This window comes from Oryzias latipes, chromosome 3 (assembly GCF_053564925.1).
Source record: "Oryzias latipes strain Hd-rR chromosome 3, Olatipes_Hd-rR_3.1".
Classification (NCBI taxonomy): domain Eukaryota; kingdom Metazoa; phylum Chordata; class Actinopteri; order Beloniformes; family Adrianichthyidae; genus Oryzias; species Oryzias latipes.
In genome coordinates, this window is record NC_136239.1 from 8,144,147 (window position 1) to 8,164,343 (window position 20,197).

Sequence of the window (20,197 nt, forward strand, 5' to 3'; positions counted from 1 at the left end):
TCATCGTGGGCTTTAGCCTGGAACGGTTTTAGATTGAGCTAGAATGATACAATGACAAAATTGTATGGGTAGAAAATGACTACGTTCAGAAAACTTTTATAAATCTTGGGGTACTTTCTTGTAAATGAAACACATATTTTGTCCCTTTTAGTTTCAATATCTCTAAATGGACTCTGCTGCCAGTTTAGCTGTCATTTATCATGATCACATGTTTATGGTTGGTCACCGATGTGGTGCATAACGGTGACAAATGGACTCTGGTCACACGTCTCCAGATAACATGATGTAGGAATTCAGTTTGGGAAGAACGAAAGCAGACTAAATACAGTAAAATGATATTTCTACCATTCTCACACATAATATTCTTGTTTTACGTTTTAGACTGTAATATTTCAAAATAAAACACTGAGTGTACTGCATACTTTTGGGTGAACTTCTTATTTTGAAAATACAGATGGAGCCAAATTGTGCATATGACCTATGGAGCAACATTAACAGATGTGTCTGGATCATAAAAAAAAACACAAAGGGATATTGATATGTTTTAGGGACTTTTTAGTCGATGATCATTATAAAGCAAGGGGATTTAGAAGATGTAGACTTAAATAGACAAACGCAGCATTCCAGAAGGGGACTTGATAAATGTGCTTAGATGTGGTGGAAGGAAAGGGGGACAGATTTGCTGTGGCAGGGTTTAAGTTCGCCTTTCAGCAGCACCACTGTCATTTCATAACTTACGACTTTGATCTGCCCTCTTTCACAGCAAGCCTAAAACACAAACCGTTCAGAGCAGATAACAGTGTGGGGAGCTGTCTGAAGGTGAAACCTAAACTTTCCCAAGGGCCAAATAAAGAATGTCACTCCAAAATTAATCACAGATGATGACTGATCGGGTATGATCAGACTAAAAATGCACTCTCAAAACTAGGATATTTGATGAGTTTACTTTTGTCGGTGCACCAAAAATAAGCTGCACCGGTATTATCCCAAACCCTAAACTGGTTGCCCATTAGCTTCTTCTCGTCCAGAGTTTGGATTACATGTACAGATGAGCACTCCAAACTCTTGTGACAAAAGTTCCAAGGCAAGATGATTGAAAACCCCCAAACAAACCATACATTTTCATCATTGTGGCTGACATTTTTTCAGGATTCCCAGGGGTCACTGCCATTCATTACGATGGGATGGGATAATATTCTTACGGGAGCAGGACGGGAATGGGAACCAACCAAAAAGATTGACGAAAAAAAGAAGATTTAAGGCAGAGCCATTTTGTAGTTTTCTGATAATATGCCTGAATTGAAAAAGTAATTAGGCAGACGTGTTCCTAGTCACGGTTTCCCCTCTGAAATCTGAAGGGCAGCAGCGATCATGGCTATGTCTGAAATGCTTCACTAAATAGTGCACTATATTGTGAGTTCCCCATTTTGTAGTGCTGTCAGAATCTACCATTCTAAAATCAAGTACCTAAGAAATTCCCCAGAAATCTTTGCAAAAACCAGTGTGCATTAATGCTCGCTAGATTGACGACTATAGACCACAATGCATTGCGTTTGAAATATTTTTGCGGGCAGAAAGTGTGTTCAAATGTGTTTTTTAATAAACCATCAACATTTCTATCATCATTGGATTCATAAATAGCCATCGTAAACGCTAGGGAAATTGGTGATGTCATATTTGCCGTTCAAAAAATAAAAGGTAGTGAGCATGGTGTCCGAATTGCTTTTAAAATGTGTTTTTTAGTAGTTAGGGAGCAGGGAGGGAATTCGGACAAAGCCCATGCGAGTCCGATGTCAGAAAAAAATGACATCCAGCGAAGAGTAAGGATGAAAAATTCTTCTGGTTAGTTCAGAGAGCTGGTAGGGAAGTCAGATGTAATAAAAAAATTCACGAGAGTCTAATAATGATGAAGACAAAAATATAAGGGAAGGGGGCAGGAGCAGGATCATTCTGAATGGGAGTTGGACGAGAATCAGATTCAGATTACTGGAAGCAGGACGGGGTACTATTGGAAGATATACTGTATGCAAATTCAAGGAACCTTGTCTTAAATCTAGGCTCAACTCAATTAACCTAAGACTAAAGAATTTCTCCAATCTTGATGAGTTGGGCAATTTTCCTGTTCACCTAATAATCTCAGAGGTATTTAGTTTAGCCTAACTGGAAACCAGTACTTAATCTGAAAGGTGTTCAAAACTGGAAAAAGAGCACCGCACTACCCTTGTTATGAAGAAATTCTAGCAGTAAAAAGACTATCATGTTTAGAGTAGATAGCATATGTGCTCATGCGCAAACTACATCAGACGTGAATCTTAAAGTGCATTAGAGTATAGCGCTAAAACAATGGCAGCCGTTCATCTCTTAGCCTCATTATCTGTTCAAAGAGCCTCCTCTGCCTGAGGAAAGGCTGGCAGTCATCAGTCATCCTGTCCTTCAACCTGACAGTCTGCCAATCACATACAAACTTTTCTAAACACAAGCACACACACAGAGTCTTGTGCAAAACAACTCCATGCTTGTAGCGACCAGTACAGTGGCAGAACCAAAAGTGTGTCCTTGCTTTAATGAGAATTTATTGGTTATTTACCTCTCCAAGACCTTCAAATATTCTGGTAAATAGTTGCAAGGTGAAACTTTTGCTGCACCTGTTTTCGATTTTCTTGGCTTTGGATATTTTTTATTTTTCTTCAGAAGATGCAGTTTAAATAGGGAAATTCCCACCAGCCCTGTAGCCGAGTGATAATGTCTGGCACCCAATGCTTCATTGCTTATAGCATCAAGATTTGGATTGGGAAGTTAAACTATCTAATGCTTCCGGAGCATGGCTGTGACAGCATTTCTCTGGTGCCTCACAAGATAAATAGCATGAACCACCAATGTGGTTTATTAGAGTGGGCTGCAGGATGAAACATTGCAGCCATGTGATCAATGCAAATCTTGCATTCGTACATCTACAGACTTTACGAGGTGTTGACGTCAGATCTGTAAAGTTTTGTGACATTTAGACAGAGTGATGGGGTAAATGCCATGATTACAAAAGACGAGATAAAACAATTTTAGCACATTTTTATTTGTTTTTGCAATTAGCTAAGTTTACAAGCCTGTCATTTCAAAATAAAAGACTGCAGTATATTCACAGTATGTTTTTTAAATTATCTAGCATTCCTCTGAAATCTAATACTGTTATACACTTGCAATTGCTGTAATTAAAACATGTTACAATGTTTTAACATTGAAATAACATTTTGACATAATACAATTCACTATAAGTAAAATAATTATTTTGCATGTTTGATTGAAATATTGTTTTTCATAGAAAACCTCTGAATACCTTCTTAAAACCCTTAGGTTTCTTTGAGGGAAGCTCCTCATCAAGTTCATAATATCTTTGCAGCTTAATAGCAAATTACTTTGCCAGCCTATCTTTCTCCTTCATCGCTCATTTGTATCTCTTGAAATGTAAATTATGCTGATACTTGAACTTGCACGTCATCCACTCTCTAAGAATTGCCACACTAATCTATTGTATCTATTAAAGGGATGTGTCTAATGCATTGGTGCACACGGAATACGCTGATCACACACACTAGCATGGAAGAGAGTATTTGACATGAAGCTTAGAGCGTGCTTCCTTCGTACTCGTTCACACTTGCACACACATCTCACACATTAGGCTACGTGATTGCTCTTTAGCGATGTTGCCTTGTAGTTTTACCTACATTTAAGTATGCTTATTTTAACCAAATAATTTAGAAATCACTTTGGTTGAAGCCTTTTGTATCAACATTATTGTTCCAACAGCTGTCAGACTTAGGGCCTCTGTCCTTTTTTTCTATTTTCAGTGAAGTCAATAATTCAGTCTATTCATATGTTGCTATGATGTTTCTCGACCTTTAAAATTATGCTTTTTTGTACATGATTGTATGTGAAGATTTTTGGAGCCAAGAGGTATGTTTGTAACACTTGAGTATGTGTGTGGACAGGCCCCGCCCCTTTTGTCTAACATCTACACCAGACAGTAATGATGATAGTCCTCCAGCATCTTGTTGCTTTATGATTGTACCCCACCACCACCACCACCTCTGTAATCATCCTCGAGATTTCCTTAACTCCCCTTTTACCCGTTTCTTCTGTGCCCTTACCCCCTTCTAACATCCCTCCCTCCTTTCCTCTTCTTCTTTTCCGTCTGGTCCAACAAAAAATGGAAAAGGATACAAATGTATTCAATTTAAATAAAGTTTAGTCTAAATTAAAAATACACACCTAGTGTGTTAAAAGATTCAGAACCCCCTGTTGTAACAGTAAAATCTGTCCAACACAAGAGGCCTTCAGCTCCTATCTGTGTACTCAGCTGTTGGACAGGACATGTATAATATTAAATTTGGATTATACCAATGAGATTTTTCTGTGTTTTAAAAGGTTTGACATCATTAATTTGTGCATTCAATATGTACATTCAACTGATGTACATTGAAATCATTTTCTTTCCATGGTGACTCATAACATTATCTTTGTTGATAAGTTAAGTTATTTAGTCTTTTGTTTTTTTAAACCAAACCATATTTCATCAGAATCAGAAATACTTTATTGATCCCACACGTGGGAAATTTGTTTGTTACCGTAGCAGTAAAAGAATACTAGTAGACATAAAAGAAAATAGAATATAAAAAACAAAAGAATGTAACATGAATGTAAACAAATCAGGTTGTATAATTTAAAGAGCTATTTACAGACAGTACCAGCACAAATGTGCAAAAAAAAAAGTGCAAAGCTTATCTGCTACCCTGTGAATTATTGTACAGTGTTATTGTAGAAAGTAGAAAGTAGAAATAACAAATTTGGGTATTTTAGATATTATATATATTATGTAACCCATAACCTGAAGTACCACTCTGATAATCTATTGATTTATTTTCAGGAGTGTTCCCAGTGGTCTTTTAATTATTATTATGCCCTTTTTAGACAAAATCAAAAACCTTTGTCATTGTTTAGGACATACAGTACAGACCAAAAGTTTGGACACACCTTCTCATTCAAAGAGTTTTCTTTATTTTCATGACTATGAAAATTGTAGATTCACACTGAAGGCATCGAAAACTGTGAATTAACTCATGTGGAATTATATACATAACAAATAAAAAGGTGGCTACTTTGAAGAACCTACAATATGACATATTTTCAGTTGTTTCACACTTTTTTGTTATGTATGTGATTCCACATGTGTTAATTCCAAGTTTTGATGTCTTCAGTGTGAATCTACAATTTTTATAGTCATGAAAATAAAGAAAACTCCTTGAATGAGAAGGTGTGTCCAAACTTTTGGTCTGTACTGTAGTTTCTGCAGGGCAGCAGCTGTTCATTAGGAATTCACCTCTAAATTGTGGGCTGGACGTTTGGCATGGAGCAACCCTGTCCCCTACCTCTCCCCATTGCTGAGAGATCCCTGTTTACATGCTCTCCCACTAACTAATATCCCCTTACACCCCCAAGCTAACATTAGCAATGCAACAAAAATGGTGAGCAATATTTGAGCTCTCCAGCCGTACAGGTTAGATCCAGTTTCCAGTTTAGACGAGGAAAACAAAGACGTACATGGATTTATTTGTTCGAAAGTGAATGATCAGAATGGGGCGGTGCGGGGAGCTTTGGTCCGCCCAGTTTGTTTTTGGTGTAATAACTTTAATCCTATTAAAACTGCATTTGCCCCTGATTCACGATTCAAATTGAGAAATGCTCAGAAATGCAATTTTGAGCTTAATTTTCTTCATATATGTCCTCTGATATAAAAAAAAGCATGTTAAAAGCACTATTTTCATGGGAGTTAGTCTTTAAGGGGCATAGACTAATAAACTCACAGGAATAAGCCTTTTTGACTCATTTTATCTTGTTGTGTGTTGATATGCTTGGTTCAGATCTAAAATGATCCAATGTGGTTGTCTTGGTTACAGCATTTAAAAATCATTCCCCTGGGTTGGTACTTTGATTTTATTTATCAAATATCAATGACTTCCAGAAAAAAACTCTTAACTAGACTATTTACCTAATGTATACAGCTTGTTTGATTGTCTCTACATTTTCATAAAAATACCTCTGATGATAACATGCCGTCTGATTGTCTGTTTTACTTCATAGCAGCTACCCAGAAAAACTTGGAAAAATGTTTGATTTTCTCACTTATGCTACTACATAACCAAATTAAACACAACTCTTCAAATAGATTTTTTTTATTACCACCTGAATAATTTTAGCTGTTCAAATTTACAATTTGGATAAAGTGTGCTGTGTTTTTTTTTAAATAGGAAGTAGTTCTGTCTTTTCTATATTAGCTTAATTCTTCAGTTCTACCCAAGTGTGACTTGAATTTGTTTTTGGTAATTTCAGTTTAAGCTTCGTTAAAAAAAAGTAAAGAAATTGTTGTGAAGCTCAGCTTAGACTTTGCACCAATGGGGAATTTTTTACTGTGAAAAAGAAGACAAGCAGAAACACACAGGTTGCAGATTTAAAAGTATAAGATCAGGTCTGACACTGTCAGATGTCCTGTTACATTCAGTGACACTGCAGTTTATCTTAAGAAGCACGCAGTCAAACGCACTTCTGGAAATGATGACTTGCAGTGGAATTTACCACCGTCAAAAAAGACTGGTCAATTTTATTTTGGGTGTTGTTTATCTGCTTACATCTGCACAAAGTAATGTAGCTGTGTGTGTGGGTTTTGGAACCTCTCAGGGGAATGTCTTTTATATGCTAATGTTGGTAATGTGAATAAGCTGCCGCAGCCTTTTCTCATTAGGTTTTCATTAGTCTCTTTCATGGAAACACACAGTGATGTTACTGCCCAACATCCCGCCAGCCCAGCTGTCTGACTGGTCTGTGGTGTTATTTAGTGCCTTTGACAGACCATTGATTTGCTTTAATTTCAGATGCATAGTGAATATATGCTTCTAAGTGGTAGCTCTTTAAGTCCCACTCCGATCACCTTTTGATCTGTTTCCAAAGGGTTCCCAGTGGTCTTTTAATTATGATTATGCCCTTTTTAGAAAAAATAAAATAAAAAAATTGTCGTTTTCTAGGATAAACCCCTCCTCCCTGTCTCCATTGTGTTGGATAGCAGGTAGCGTTTTTTTCTGTCACAAATAAGCTCTTTTTCAAACGGCTTCTTTTTGTCTGCTTCTGATTCACAATGAAGAAATGCTCAGAAATGCAATTTTGAGCTTAATGTTCTTAATATATGTCCTCCATCATGAGAAAAATGCCACAGAAGCATATTAAAAATACCAAAAAAACAATTTTTCATCGGAGTGGATCATTACTGTTCAAAACAAGCCGGGTAGAGGACACTATGATGTTTTTTGACAAAGATTGTCAGATGTTCAAGCACATTTTGTCAGCTTGAAAAGTGAAAAGAAGAAGTTATATGATGTGTCTTCTCTGTTTTTTTTTTAAAGCTGTCTGGAAAAAACAGAGATTTCAACCCACATTTTCACTTGTTATTGATAAAGTTGTATAAATGTAAACGGGGCCTGACATGACAATGGCAGGACATGAGGACTGTGAAAGGCAGGAGGCGGGCTGACAGGAATCCTGGAGCATTGTTGATGATAAAAACAAGGGGTGACTCTGCTTTCAGGCGTCCGTGTCTCATATCCTCTTTCCTTCAAGTGAATCAGTGTCCCGTGAAATTGGGCTCTAAATTACGAGACTGCCGCTCTCTGTGTGAAGGTTTTAAAAAACGATCTGTTCAGGTGCTAAGGACACGGGCTGGACCACAGCAGCTGGACTTTTGTTAGCCTTTTGTTGCCTTGCAGAGGATAAGATGGTTAAATGAGCTTCATTGCAGTCATCTTCATCAGCTAAGGCGCGCTGATGATTTTGAATTAGATAAGACTGAGCTGTTTTCCTTGTTTGCCTTACTCTTCCTTTCTCCCTCCAGTTGTCTACATTTGAATAATAAGGCTCTTATCTCGCCAAATGACTGCCTACTGCGTTCCCTTACCATCTCTTCTTCCATTCCTCTCTGTCTTTAATCACACGTTTCTGCGGCCTCCCCTCGTTCAGTTTTTATCTGCTGCCCTGTCCCTCACCTCTCCTTGTCCTTCCTTCACTTCACATAAGAGGAAGGAGAGATATTGGATTCTTACACAGACCCACATTTTATCTTTCCTATCATTCTGTTGAGTGCCTACTACAAATTCAATCAACTGTCCTATTGTAGAGCTGTAAACATCTCTTTCATAGATAATGCTTTCCACTGAAAGTGTGTGAAGCTGCTTTCAGTGTCTCAAACTTTGCAGTAATTGATAAGAAGAGTTTACAAAGCTCTGAATTCCTATTATTTAACTGCTTGGATTCCTCAAACAGGAAACCACATTAAGCATGCAACTTTTACAAATTTAGAACATCTGAATATGTTCTGACTTAAAAACAAAGTAGTGTGACTTGTGCGTCTGGTCCTGATGGTCAGGTACTGCGTCCTCCCTACTTTCAGTCATGTCTATGCTCATTTTGCTCCACCTCCTTTTCCCAGATGGAGATCATATGCCATATGCTCGAACCAACTCCAATTTGTGTTGACAGGGAAAGTCTCTGAGGGGTGCCGTTCAGGCTCATGTGATCTCTGGCTCTGTTCCTTCAGGGGTTTCAAAGATTAATAAACATTTATCAACACTATCTGCCAGTCAACGCGATGCTAACACAATGATGTGGACAAAACTCAATTTGGGCATTCATGGAATAATACCATGGTTAATGTGCTGCTTACTGGAGCAGAACGGAACCCAACCCAGGGTCAAACCTTTGGATGCTGGGTGCCAAACCACAGGGGAACAGTTGAAGTTCATTCAGATTTCCACAACAGTGATTCTGGAGTTCATCATAAAGCAGTTAGCCTGTGCTAGAACTTTTAAAGGTATGCTATTCTAACTCTAACAATTGTTGTGCATGGTTCCCTCCCCAGGGTTACTTCCTCCTGTTTGAATCCATGCTGGACTCTGTTGTGTATGCCAGGGACCTCTACTTGTCTGATGGTGGTTCAGGTAGGTTGCAAATTTTGCAAGAAAAACTCATAATTGTGTGAGCGTCTTTGTCCTCGTGCTGAATAAAATGACGTGTTCTTCAATCCACATGGTAACACAAAACTTCTTCAAACGTCACCACTAAACTCATTTTGAGGAACAGAATTTTGTAACCAAAGTCTTTCATACTAAAGTGTTCATGAAGATCTCCACTGTGCTAAAGGGAAGGCCTAAGCTGTTTCTTTGGTGTCTTGACTTATCGTCTTGGCAGAGCCAAAGGATTGGAAACAAAATTTGTACACAATGAATATATTAAAGGCTCAGTTGTTACAAAACTTGATCACAAACTTGTTTATTTGGAAAAGACTAATATTTAATCTTTGAATACCTGGTGGACATGGAAGCCTTTGTGTCATTCTGTTTCTGCCTCCGATTTAATGACCAGATGTGATCAAGCTGAAGATGGCTTTCATCACACTGCTTTCACCGGCTCATTGAAGCAGGAGTTAGAGGTCACAGTCATCACACACAGGGACCAACTCGAACGACAGCTTGAATAGAGATAGATGTGTACATGAAAGAGGTTTGACAGACCTCACTGTGACCCCAGTGGGCCAAACAAATACAGGTCAGACGTTAACCCATGACCAAAAGTGATATTTTTGATGAGGATGGTTTGAGTGTCTTTGTTTATCTATTGCTTATTGGAGCAGCAGAGTGTAATTAAAACAACAACAACTTGAAGTGTAATCAAACTTAACAAGTTTTTACCTTTTATAAAATTAAATCAGCATTTACAGTATTTTCCGCACTTTAAGGTGCACTTAAACTTTTCAAAACTGTCTTATTTATGGATTAATTCTGGTTAATTAATATGGATTAATTTTAACATGGCTAGAGCACCGGGCTGTGTTATTTTCCGTGTTGCTAACAAGGTTGGGAGTTACAGGTATTGTGATTACTCTAATTGGTTTAACGTGGAGTTTGTTACAGACAAGTTCTAGAGTTAATGTGAACGCAGTTAATAAAGTCTGACTGATTTATCTCTGACTCTTGTAGAAAATTTAGTGTCTACGGATCTCAATTGCTCCGATTTGTACTATTCATGATCTAAAATATTGTGTTTGCACAACTTAGAGTAATATCCAGTGTTAATTTTGTTGGGTACGTTTAAAGTGTCTGTACCACATGTGTCAAACGCAAGGCCCGCGAGAACATAAAAGTTTTTAAAGTAAAAGTTTTTAAATAAAAATAAAAATTGGTGTGTATTTATTCATATCTAGGGGGAATTGGACTTGAAATGTTGGATTGCAACTATACATTAGGACTTAAACACTGTCCATATTACCTAACCTGCCAGAATCCAATTTAAAAGGATTTATGCTAAAGTCACAACCAAACATATGTCTTCTATGCAACTGTAATTGTCATTTTAAAAAGATATAATAAATAAATGAACTAATATAATAAATGAAATAAACTATATCCATATAGATGATAATATATTACTTTTAGCACACTAAAGAAAGATTTTTTTTTTCATTCATGAATGCAAAGCTGAATCTGCATATTGTGCACAGAAAAGGAAAGCATCCAGACGATCACCGCAACCTCCATGAAGAAAATTTTGTCAGCCTCGGGGCAGTGCTGGCAGTGCAGACTCTTCTTGGAAGGGGCTGTTCCTCACTTTGTGACATAAAAATGTGGGAATCTGCTCATTTTTGTGGGCTGGGCAGGGTCTGATGCTCAGAGAGCAAGTTTTTAGAGGACTACTCAGAAATGTGTGAACGGATCAAAATACCAAACATTATAAAAGACTCAAAAACAAAAAAAAAAAATTGATTTAGCATGATATAGGTCCTATAATGCAATTTCATTATTTCAGATCAAGAAAAATGGCAGCATTTTGTTTATTGTTCCCAATCTGCTTTTTTAATTCTTATAGTTCATTTGGGCATTGTTGCAAATTTATAAGCAATACATAAATTTGACATATTATTAGACTCAGTAACACAAATACAGTGGTGGTTAAAAATTGTTGGTACCCCTCAGTTAAAGAAAGTCCACCATGCTCGATGAAATGACTCGAAACGTTCAAAAGTAACAATAAATTAACATTTATTAAAAATTAAATAATCAAAATCAGCCATTAATTTATAGTTGTTGATTAACAGAATGATTTAGGGAAACAAACTAATGAAACAGGCTTGGACAAAAATGATGATACCTCCACAAAAGAGTGAGAACTAATTGCTCAGGGGTTCATGATGAACTCAGGTATGTCCTTTAATTGACATCACACCTGTTTTCAAACCCATAATCAGTCAGTCTGTCTATTTAAAGGGAGGCAAATAGTCGGGTTGCTGTTTGGTGAAAATGTGTGGACCACACTGAACATGGACAACAGAAAGCGAATGAGAGAATTGTCCCAGGACATTAGAAACAGAATTACAGACAAACATTGTAAAGGTAAAGGCTATAAAACCATCTCTAAGCACCTTGAAGTTCCTGTGACGACAGTGGCGCATATTATTCAGAGGTTTAAGACCCAAGGGGACAGTAGCCAACCTCCCTGGACGTGGCCGGAAGAGGAAAACTGATGACAAATTGAGTTGACGGATAGTTCCAACTGTATCAAAGAGCCCAGAACAACTTCCAAACACATTAAAGGGGAACTCTTAGATCAAGGTACATCAGTGTCAGATCGCACCATTTGTCGTTGTTTGAGCCAGAGAGGACTTCATGGGAGAAGACTAAGGAGGACACCACTGTTGAAAGGAAATCATAAAAAACTAGACTGGGATTTGCAAAAATGCATGTTGACAAGCCACAAAGCTTCTGGAAAAATGTCCTTTGGACAGATGAAACAAAACTGGAGCTTTTTGGTAAGGCACATCAGCTCTATGTTCGTAGACTCAAAAATGAAGCATACAACGAAAAAAACGCTGTCCCTACTGTGCTGCATCTGTCACAGGGTGTCTTGAAGTTGTGAAAGATAAAATGAAATCTCAAGATTATCAAAGCATTCTGGATAGAAATGTTCTGCCTAGTGTCAGAAAGCTTGATCTCAGTCGCAGGTCATGGGTATTCCAACAGGACGACGATCCAAAACACACAGCCAAAAACACCCAAGAATGGCTAAAAGAAAAGCGTTGGACTATTCTGAAGTGGCCTTCTATGAGCCCAGATCTGAATCCCATCGAACATCTGTGGAAGGAGCTGAAACACACCATTTGGAGAAGACACCTGTCAAACCTGAGACAACTGGAGCAGTTTGCTCATGAGGAGAGGGCCAAAATACCTGTCGACAGGTGCAGAAGGCTCATTGACAAATACAGAAACCGTTTAATTGCAGTGATTGCCTCCAAAGGTTGTGCAACAAAATATTAATATTGGGGATTTTCATTTTTTTCCAGCCCTATTTCATTAGTTTTTTTTTAACATAATTCTGTTAATCAACGACTCAGAAGTAATGGCTGATTTTGATTATTTGATTTTCAATACATTTTAATTTATTGTTACTTTTGAACGTTTCAAGTAATTTCAGTAAGCATTGTGGACTTTCTTTAACTAAGGGGCACCAACAATTTTGTCCACCACTGTAAATTGGTGGTGCATCATTGATGCAAATGAACTAAAAACCTCAAAATAAACTTTGACATAAACACTGTTTTTGAATGAAATTTTTTAAAGATTAATACCTTATTTGGAATTACGACTTGGAGTTAAGTTAGCATTAATTGTGGACAATACAACAAAAAACATACAAATGTATCAAAATTAATACAGAAATATGAAATGCACTGATTAAAAAAAACCGAAAAATTAATGTAAAAGTTAGAAGAAAATAACTAACTGTAAGTACATGTAATTCATAACCATAACTAGAGATTTTTTCAATGATGCAAATTAGGTCACATCAGATTCATTAAATATGATTAGTAACTAAAATCCAGTAGAGTTTGATTTATTGCTTGAAATGGAGTGGGAAGAAGTGAACTTGTGTAACCCCACCCCCACTGTAATTTCTAAAATTAAAAGTACCGAATGATCAGGAATTGGATTTGGATCATGTTGTATTTTCGTTCCAGATTCGTCTAATTTACTTTAATTTCTGTTTGATATACAAATAGAAAGCTAGCCAACACCCTTAAACACTTTTAGGCCAGACATCAGCTCTTTCATACGCTATTAAGAAGTTAAGTGACAGTCTTAACATTCGTTCACTATTGCTTTGAGGGAATTACAGTAGCTGTCTGCTTTACAGTTATTACCTATTGATATTAAACTTACAGCCTAGCCACAGCATAAATAAAGACATTGGGTCTTAACTCCAAGTTGTAATTCCAAATAAGGTATTGATCTTTAACCCAGAAAAATCTCATTCAAAAACAATGTTTATGTCAAAGTTTATTTTGAGGTTTATAGTTCATTTGCATATGGCAGGTCTAAATCCATAGTTCTTTGAACAGTTTTGGGATATGTGTTTTTAATCTACAAAGTTACAGTAGCTCCCTCATTCTCCTCACTACATTAACTTCCCTTTCATCCTTAAAATATGTCCCCTTGTGCTTGGCACAGCACAGTGACTAGGGAAAAGGCTGTGTTTTGTTCTATGGGGGGATGGGGGTAAAGGAGCATGGGTGGAGGGTTGTTGCGAGTGTGGGGCAGCATGACAAACGGGCCGTGAGCGTCGAATTGGGAAGGACGCAGATGTCAAAGCTATGAATCTTAGAACGGCTGCATGCACCTCCTCTTTTCCTTCTCTGCAGTACCTTTAAAAAAAAGAAAAATCTCAGCCTTGCTTCATTTGTTTTTTTCCAGAGTTTTATGGACATTCAGTCAGTGTAGACTGATTATGCCTGACCAGAACTTCTTATTTCACCTGGTGCCCATATTTAATCACTGGGATCACTTACCAGACTAAAATAAACCTCTGATTTGATAGTTAAATCTATTGTTTCCATACAGGTAAGTATATGTTTAATTAAGGGTGTATTCAGACTACAAAAGTCCATTTGGCCAGCTTAGTGTGGTCTGGACCGAGTACTGATCCATGCGTTTTGTCTGTATTCAGAGTATTTTTCAGTTTCTGTTTCGAATCAAAGCTTGTAAACAAAACCACAGATCTAAAGATCTCTTCAGTCATTGGGCAGGAATTATGAGGGCGGGGCAAAGCAACAAGAGAAAGAACAATAAATGTCCTGCTTTTGACAACCTTTGTCAGAATAAAGTTTATATTTCACTGTAGCTGTAGCCGTTTGCTTCCCGGCTACGTGGCCATTTGGTCCAGTTGTTCCACTTACAGTACAGAGCCTACTTGAACAGAGGAAACTCAGTGAACCGCAGCTCAGTCTGATTGGAAACGAACCGAGACCACCTCAAAAGATGGATCCAAGAGCGGTTCCTGGTCCCATACCAGGGTCCGCTTAGTTGTAAATTAGTTCCGGATTATTGGGGGAAATGAACTCTGCTTCACTTTAAGAACCAAATGTGTCTAGTCTGAATACACCCTCAATTTATTGTCCTGTACCAAAAACACTTCTCAGCTTAACTTTGGTATGCCCTGCATGAATGGTTTATTCAGTTGAATAGTTTTTCCAAATTAATATTTTTTACATGTATGTGTTTTTAAAGTGCTTAAGAAGTTGATAGTTTTTCTGATAGATTTAAAACTGCACGATATTTCAGTGACCAGTCACGGTTCCCAAGCACTGCAGTAATGCTCCCTAAAAGTGCATAGAGAGGTGATAATAATTCTCCCTCAAGGGTGTTGTAGGAGGACACTTGGTTGTGGCTTTTTTCTTCAACAACAGTATTGTCTTTTATATCCATCCTCATATTAGGCACAATTTCCTATTTTGTTTAAACATTAGTCACGTGTACCGGTGTTGACTCGTACACATGCTGCAGGTTTTTTGGTTTTCCAGTCCCATGGAGGGTCACGGACTGCATCTTTAGGGGTGAACATTTTCGCTCCATGGGTTCACTGAGTGATCCATGACCTTGCTAGGGCAGGCTACCTGCAAGACCACAACAGGTTTTGCCCATTTTTCACCAGCAAACAAATTATGGTAACTATTCTGTTACACTTGTAATTTAAATAGATGTATGTGACGATTATGAGACTATGTGCAGTCTGCTTCATAACCATGGCTAAGAAAGTTAGGCAACTAAGTATTATGTGTACAGTTCCAAATGTCAAGTATCCAGTCCAAATTTCAATAAGTGGCTATTAATTGTTGGGGGGCCTTGATGTGTATCAGAAGTGGGGGCACTTGTTACTTTGATGTTGGAGACAGGACATGTCTCAAACTCCAACCTCTGTTGAAAGTTTTCTCCACTTTGACTAAGGGTGTATGGGAAAATCCTATGTATCCAGCTTTGCAAAAGTTCAGATGTTGTTTGTTTTCGTGGGCGAAATGTAGACACGCTGCCGAGGCCGGCTCTAGGTTGACGTCATGAAATGGGCGGCATCCACAAGGAGCTAAAGGTGGAGCCTCAGAGATCGAGTAGCTGTGAAAATAACTAATATTTCATTCTTTAGCATATACTGGGTTGAGTTTACTCTGAAAGGCTTAGAAAAGGCATGAAATAGGCCCTTCCCAATGTGTTCAGACTTTATAGACACAGCTGTTCAAAAACCATTTTAATTCTACACCTTAAGAAACACTATGAAATGAAACTTTCTGCTTAACTGGAAAGCAAAATGTGATTGATGCACTGTCATGAAAATTATGGAAAATTTTAGGGATTGTGCTTGGGTTGTATTTTTAACCCGGTATTTTTTGGGTGGTCTCCATTTTGGCCCCACCTTACATTTTAAAGGACCTGCTGCTGAAAGTTAGCTTTCACAAAGAATGGCACACTTTTAGGGGCCTAGTGGGATCCAAACCTCAGTGGGCTTGGACTGTTTTTACAGTAACAGGAGAACCAGCACAATACATGAGAGGGGATTTTCATTATATGTATATCCACTTACATACCCTCTTGAATGTATTCAGACCTCTGCTTTTAAACCTTACGGCCACATCTTTGCTAATGTTACTTCACAGTGGGAATATCAATGGCTTCAAGCATATCAAGTCTAGCCTAATCACCAAGCATATTAACCAGATCAGATTATTTGTCAAGGCATTAAGGCTCATGTTTAATGTTCATTTGAAAATATGGATAATTCATATGGTGGGAAGAGATATGAAAAATGAGCAACGCAGTGATCAGCCTTCAGAGCTTTCAGCAGTTTATCTGTAAACACAGTTTTTCAGGGACAAATAATACTCCTCTATCATCTGTGTCTGTTTTGTTTAAGGCTTTCACTTTATTAATAAAACAGAAAAAGCTATTTGGATTGCATGCCGTTGTGAATTAATATTCTAGCATAAAGCTTTAGTCTTGCATTAATATTACCATATTAAAGAGGTGTGTCAAAAATGTGTCATGGTAAATAAATATATTCTATGACCATCTCCTACGATCTATGAGGAAATCTGTTCCACATCTGTTTGACTTAACGCACATGTGTCAAACTCGAGGCCCGGGGGCCAAAGGTGGCCCGCCATGTCATTTTATGTGGCCTGCGAGAGCATAAAAGTTTTTGATTTCTTAAAATAAAAAATAAAAATTGGTATGTTTTTATTTATATCTAGGGGGAATCTGACTTTGAAATATTGGGTTGGGAAATACATTAGGACTTATACACTGTCCATATGACCTAACCTGACAGAATCAAATGTTGAAGAATTTATGCTAGAGTAACAAGCAAACGTATGTTTTCTATGCAACTGTAATTGTCACTTTAAATAATCATAATGAATATATAAGGAGTTATTTAACGTTAAGGAGTAGGAACGTTTATTTTTCATTACATTTAGTTACATGTATAAGTTATATCTGGCCCTTTGAGGACAGCCACTATGCTGAAGTAGCCCTCGGTGAAAATGAGTTTGACTACGAGGAAAGCTGTAGCAAGGACCGGTTTAATGTTGGACAGTATTTTCCGGTCTGTACGGGAAGGACCCATTGATAGCATATGAGAACTGGACCTATCGAGTTTGAAGTCACTCAGAAAATGATTTATTTTTAGCTCCAACCAAATGAAGTCATTTCCGTCACCATTTTTTCGCGATACAGATGGCGCCATGTTGGAGCCAGACTTGATTGGTACGAGTCAGTTAACATTACTATGCTAACCACGAAGGAGGACAACAGAGAAAATGTGGGTATTTCAGTAGTCACTTTGACAACTACTCATCAGAAAAAATATGATTAACCAGAACATATTGAAAACAGTTATCTGAAAAATACAATGAATAGTTGTTTATTTCTCAATAAAAGCTTATTTGAGCCAGTAGGCTATTTCCTATTTGGAACAGGGGAGGGGTCCCTTAGTATAGTTCTAAATTTTTTTAGCTTCCAGTTTCCTTAAACCTTTGAGGCTGAATTTTATCATTACCATCTGCAAAATTCCTGTAGATGCTCTAAGCTTTATTTGTTCATTGAGGAACCATTAAATTGCTATCTGGATTTTCCTGTAACCCATAACTGTCAAAGATTTCCCCGTAACCCATAAAAAATATCTAGCAATATAGCAATTCAACCTCCTCTGACAGATAAATCCAAAAAAAGGACTAAAAATACTACTAAAACTGATATTTTCTAAATATAATCATAAACGTTATTCCATCGTTGAACAGCTTTATTAGCAGCATCCTCGTAACATTAGACAGGCAGTTGCTGAATATTGTGCATTAATATTATGGTCTGTGGGAACAACTGTTGCACAAAATCCATAAATAGTAAAGACACAAAGAGCTACTCTGTTAAATGCAGATTTCTTCTTTCTTTGAAGATGTAGGTTATTCTGTTTCCTCTCTGGATCTTTTCTGTAAAAAGACCCTTTCCAAATGCATTTTTTCTTTTTTTGGTCAACTCTGCTAGCTTGGGGGTTTCAATTTACCGGTCAGAGCAGCCGCTTTGAAAAAGTAGCAGATGCATTTTCCACGCATAACCAAGTGACTTGACAAGCGTCTGGACTGATGTGGGGAGAATCCAGCAGTTTTCCAAAGAAATATTTCCTTCCTCCAGAAGCTGTTAATACATAACTATAAATGTAGGTCCTGTTTTTTATTTTTATTTTATTCTTTTTTATTTTGTGTTATTCGGTACCTACTGTCTCATAACTTTTATTTAAATAGACACCACAAAATGATGTTTTAGTTTTGAGTACAATGTACTGTCATACCTCAGAAACTAAATACAGTGTACTTTGTTTAAAGACCCACTCCAATAAAAATCCTCTTTTTTTGTGTTTTGAACATGTTCTTGTAGCATTTTTCTCATAATACAGGATCTAGATAACAGAATTTAAAATAAAACTGTGTTTCTGAGTATTTCCCGATTCAAATTGTGTTGGATCTGAAAACTGGATGCTTGAGAAAGTTTAGACCAATGGCGCAGTTACTGATTGGGTGTGAGGGGAGCGATGGGGAGAGGGAGGAGGCGGTGTTACTCTGAGCAAATAGTCCCACCCACTTACCAGAATTGTATCTCTAAAGAGCTATTGCCGCTGGGCATAAAATATATCTTAAAAATCAACACAGACTTTATGATTTTGAAAAAAACAACAACTGCATAATCATATTTAAATACCAGTGGGGACAATTTTACAAAAGAAAAGAATTTGATTGGCGCTAACATTTATAGAGCAACAAAAATAGCGAACAATATTGTAGCTATCCAGCTGTACAGTTTAGATCCAGATTCCAGCTCAGGCGAGGAAAACAAAGACATCTAAGGATCAAGGATCTATTTGTGGATGCATCAGAATTGTAGCAGAGCAGGGAGAGTTGGGCCCGCCCATTTCAGTTACTGCGTCTTTAATATTAGCTTTTTCAAGCGGCTGGTTTTTATCTGCTCTGGATCTATCACGATTTGTATATAGAAATACACAGAAAGGCAGTTTTAAACTTAAATTCTTTCTCTATGTCCTAAATCATTAGACAAATTCTACAAGAACATGTTAAAAACACCAAAAACACGATTTTCATTGGAGTGGGTCTTTAAGGTTTTAGTTAACTGAAGTAGTGCCCGCAAAGCTGAAATCAGAGCTAATGAAAGAAATGCAGAAATATATGTCCTTTATGTTTTGTTCCTATTTACTTACTGGCCTTTGGATAATTTTCAACACTGAGAGATTATAGCAACAAACTCTAAAAGAGAATGTGTTAGTGAAGAGTGATGGGTAAAAACGGCATATGGCTACTACCTTGGCTTTCAGGTAAAGTTGATTCAGGTAGTTTTGATACTCCAAAAAAAAAAAAAAAGTGCTCAAAGTACCTAAAAGACATTTTCTTAATCTTGGCTTCACCACTTTGTTAAAGCATTGCCATAAGATGCCATAAGGTTGTTTTTTTGTCAGTTGTCAGCCTATTTTTTTGTAACTGTCTTTTGATTATCAGGTAACAGAATATTCAAGTCACCAAATTTTTTTTGTACGGTACTCAAAAATTAATAACAATATTAGGTTTGCTGGAACCTGTCTGTTATCGACTATAGCCCAAGCAGTTTATTTATGTGAAATCTTGTTTATCAATAAACAAGATTGTGGAAATTATTCTAACAACTACTCCCTTGTCTGTTGTGAAAGAATTACAGAGTTGGCTATATTTGGGTAAATATCTCAGAAGTGCTTCAGTTTTTGAGGGGTTGATTGTCACTTTAGATTGGTGGATATGGATGCAAACGGCACATAAATAGGCTTTTCCCGCCTACAGGTAGAACTGAGAGAGCTGCTTGCATAAGCAGTGAATTGTCTTTTCAGATTAACTCTAAAAGCCCCTTTTCTCTAAAGAACACAAACCGTGTGATATTTTTACCATCTCTAAACATTCGTTTAACACAACCTATTTCTGTGCACAAAAAGCACATTTTTACTGTGAATTACTCATAGACACGGCATTAAACAACAGGAGTTTAACAGGTTGATTGCATTACCGAAGCCAAAACAGGCCATGTCAGTGTGCAGACTTTTGAGTAGGAAGTTTAGAAGTAGGACAAGATGGTCATCATAATACATTTTGTGCAAATGTGATGGATACCGTCATTACAGCGGCATTATGAAATTGATATAAAAGTCCACGCCCACAAGATGCTCAGCCATCCTCTGATTAAAGTTGCTGCCTATT

General features: G+C 37.3%; 1 protein-coding gene across 3 annotated transcripts in view; it reads left to right on the forward strand.

The window, feature by feature from the left end:
* prmt3 (protein arginine methyltransferase 3) overlaps positions 1-20,197 on the forward strand; it is an 83,207-nt gene that overhangs the window by 22,797 nt on the left and 40,213 nt on the right. For all 3 annotated transcript variants that reach the window (XR_013655081.1, XM_004066823.5, XM_078944993.1), the window contains exon 11: positions 8,954-9,032. Coding sequence is in view for 2 of the 3 variants with exons in the window: in XM_004066823.5 (XP_004066871.1) it covers positions 8,954-9,032 (79 nt within the window). In the remaining variant the exon portion in view is untranslated. The remainder of the gene's footprint in view (positions 1-8,953; positions 9,033-20,197) is intronic.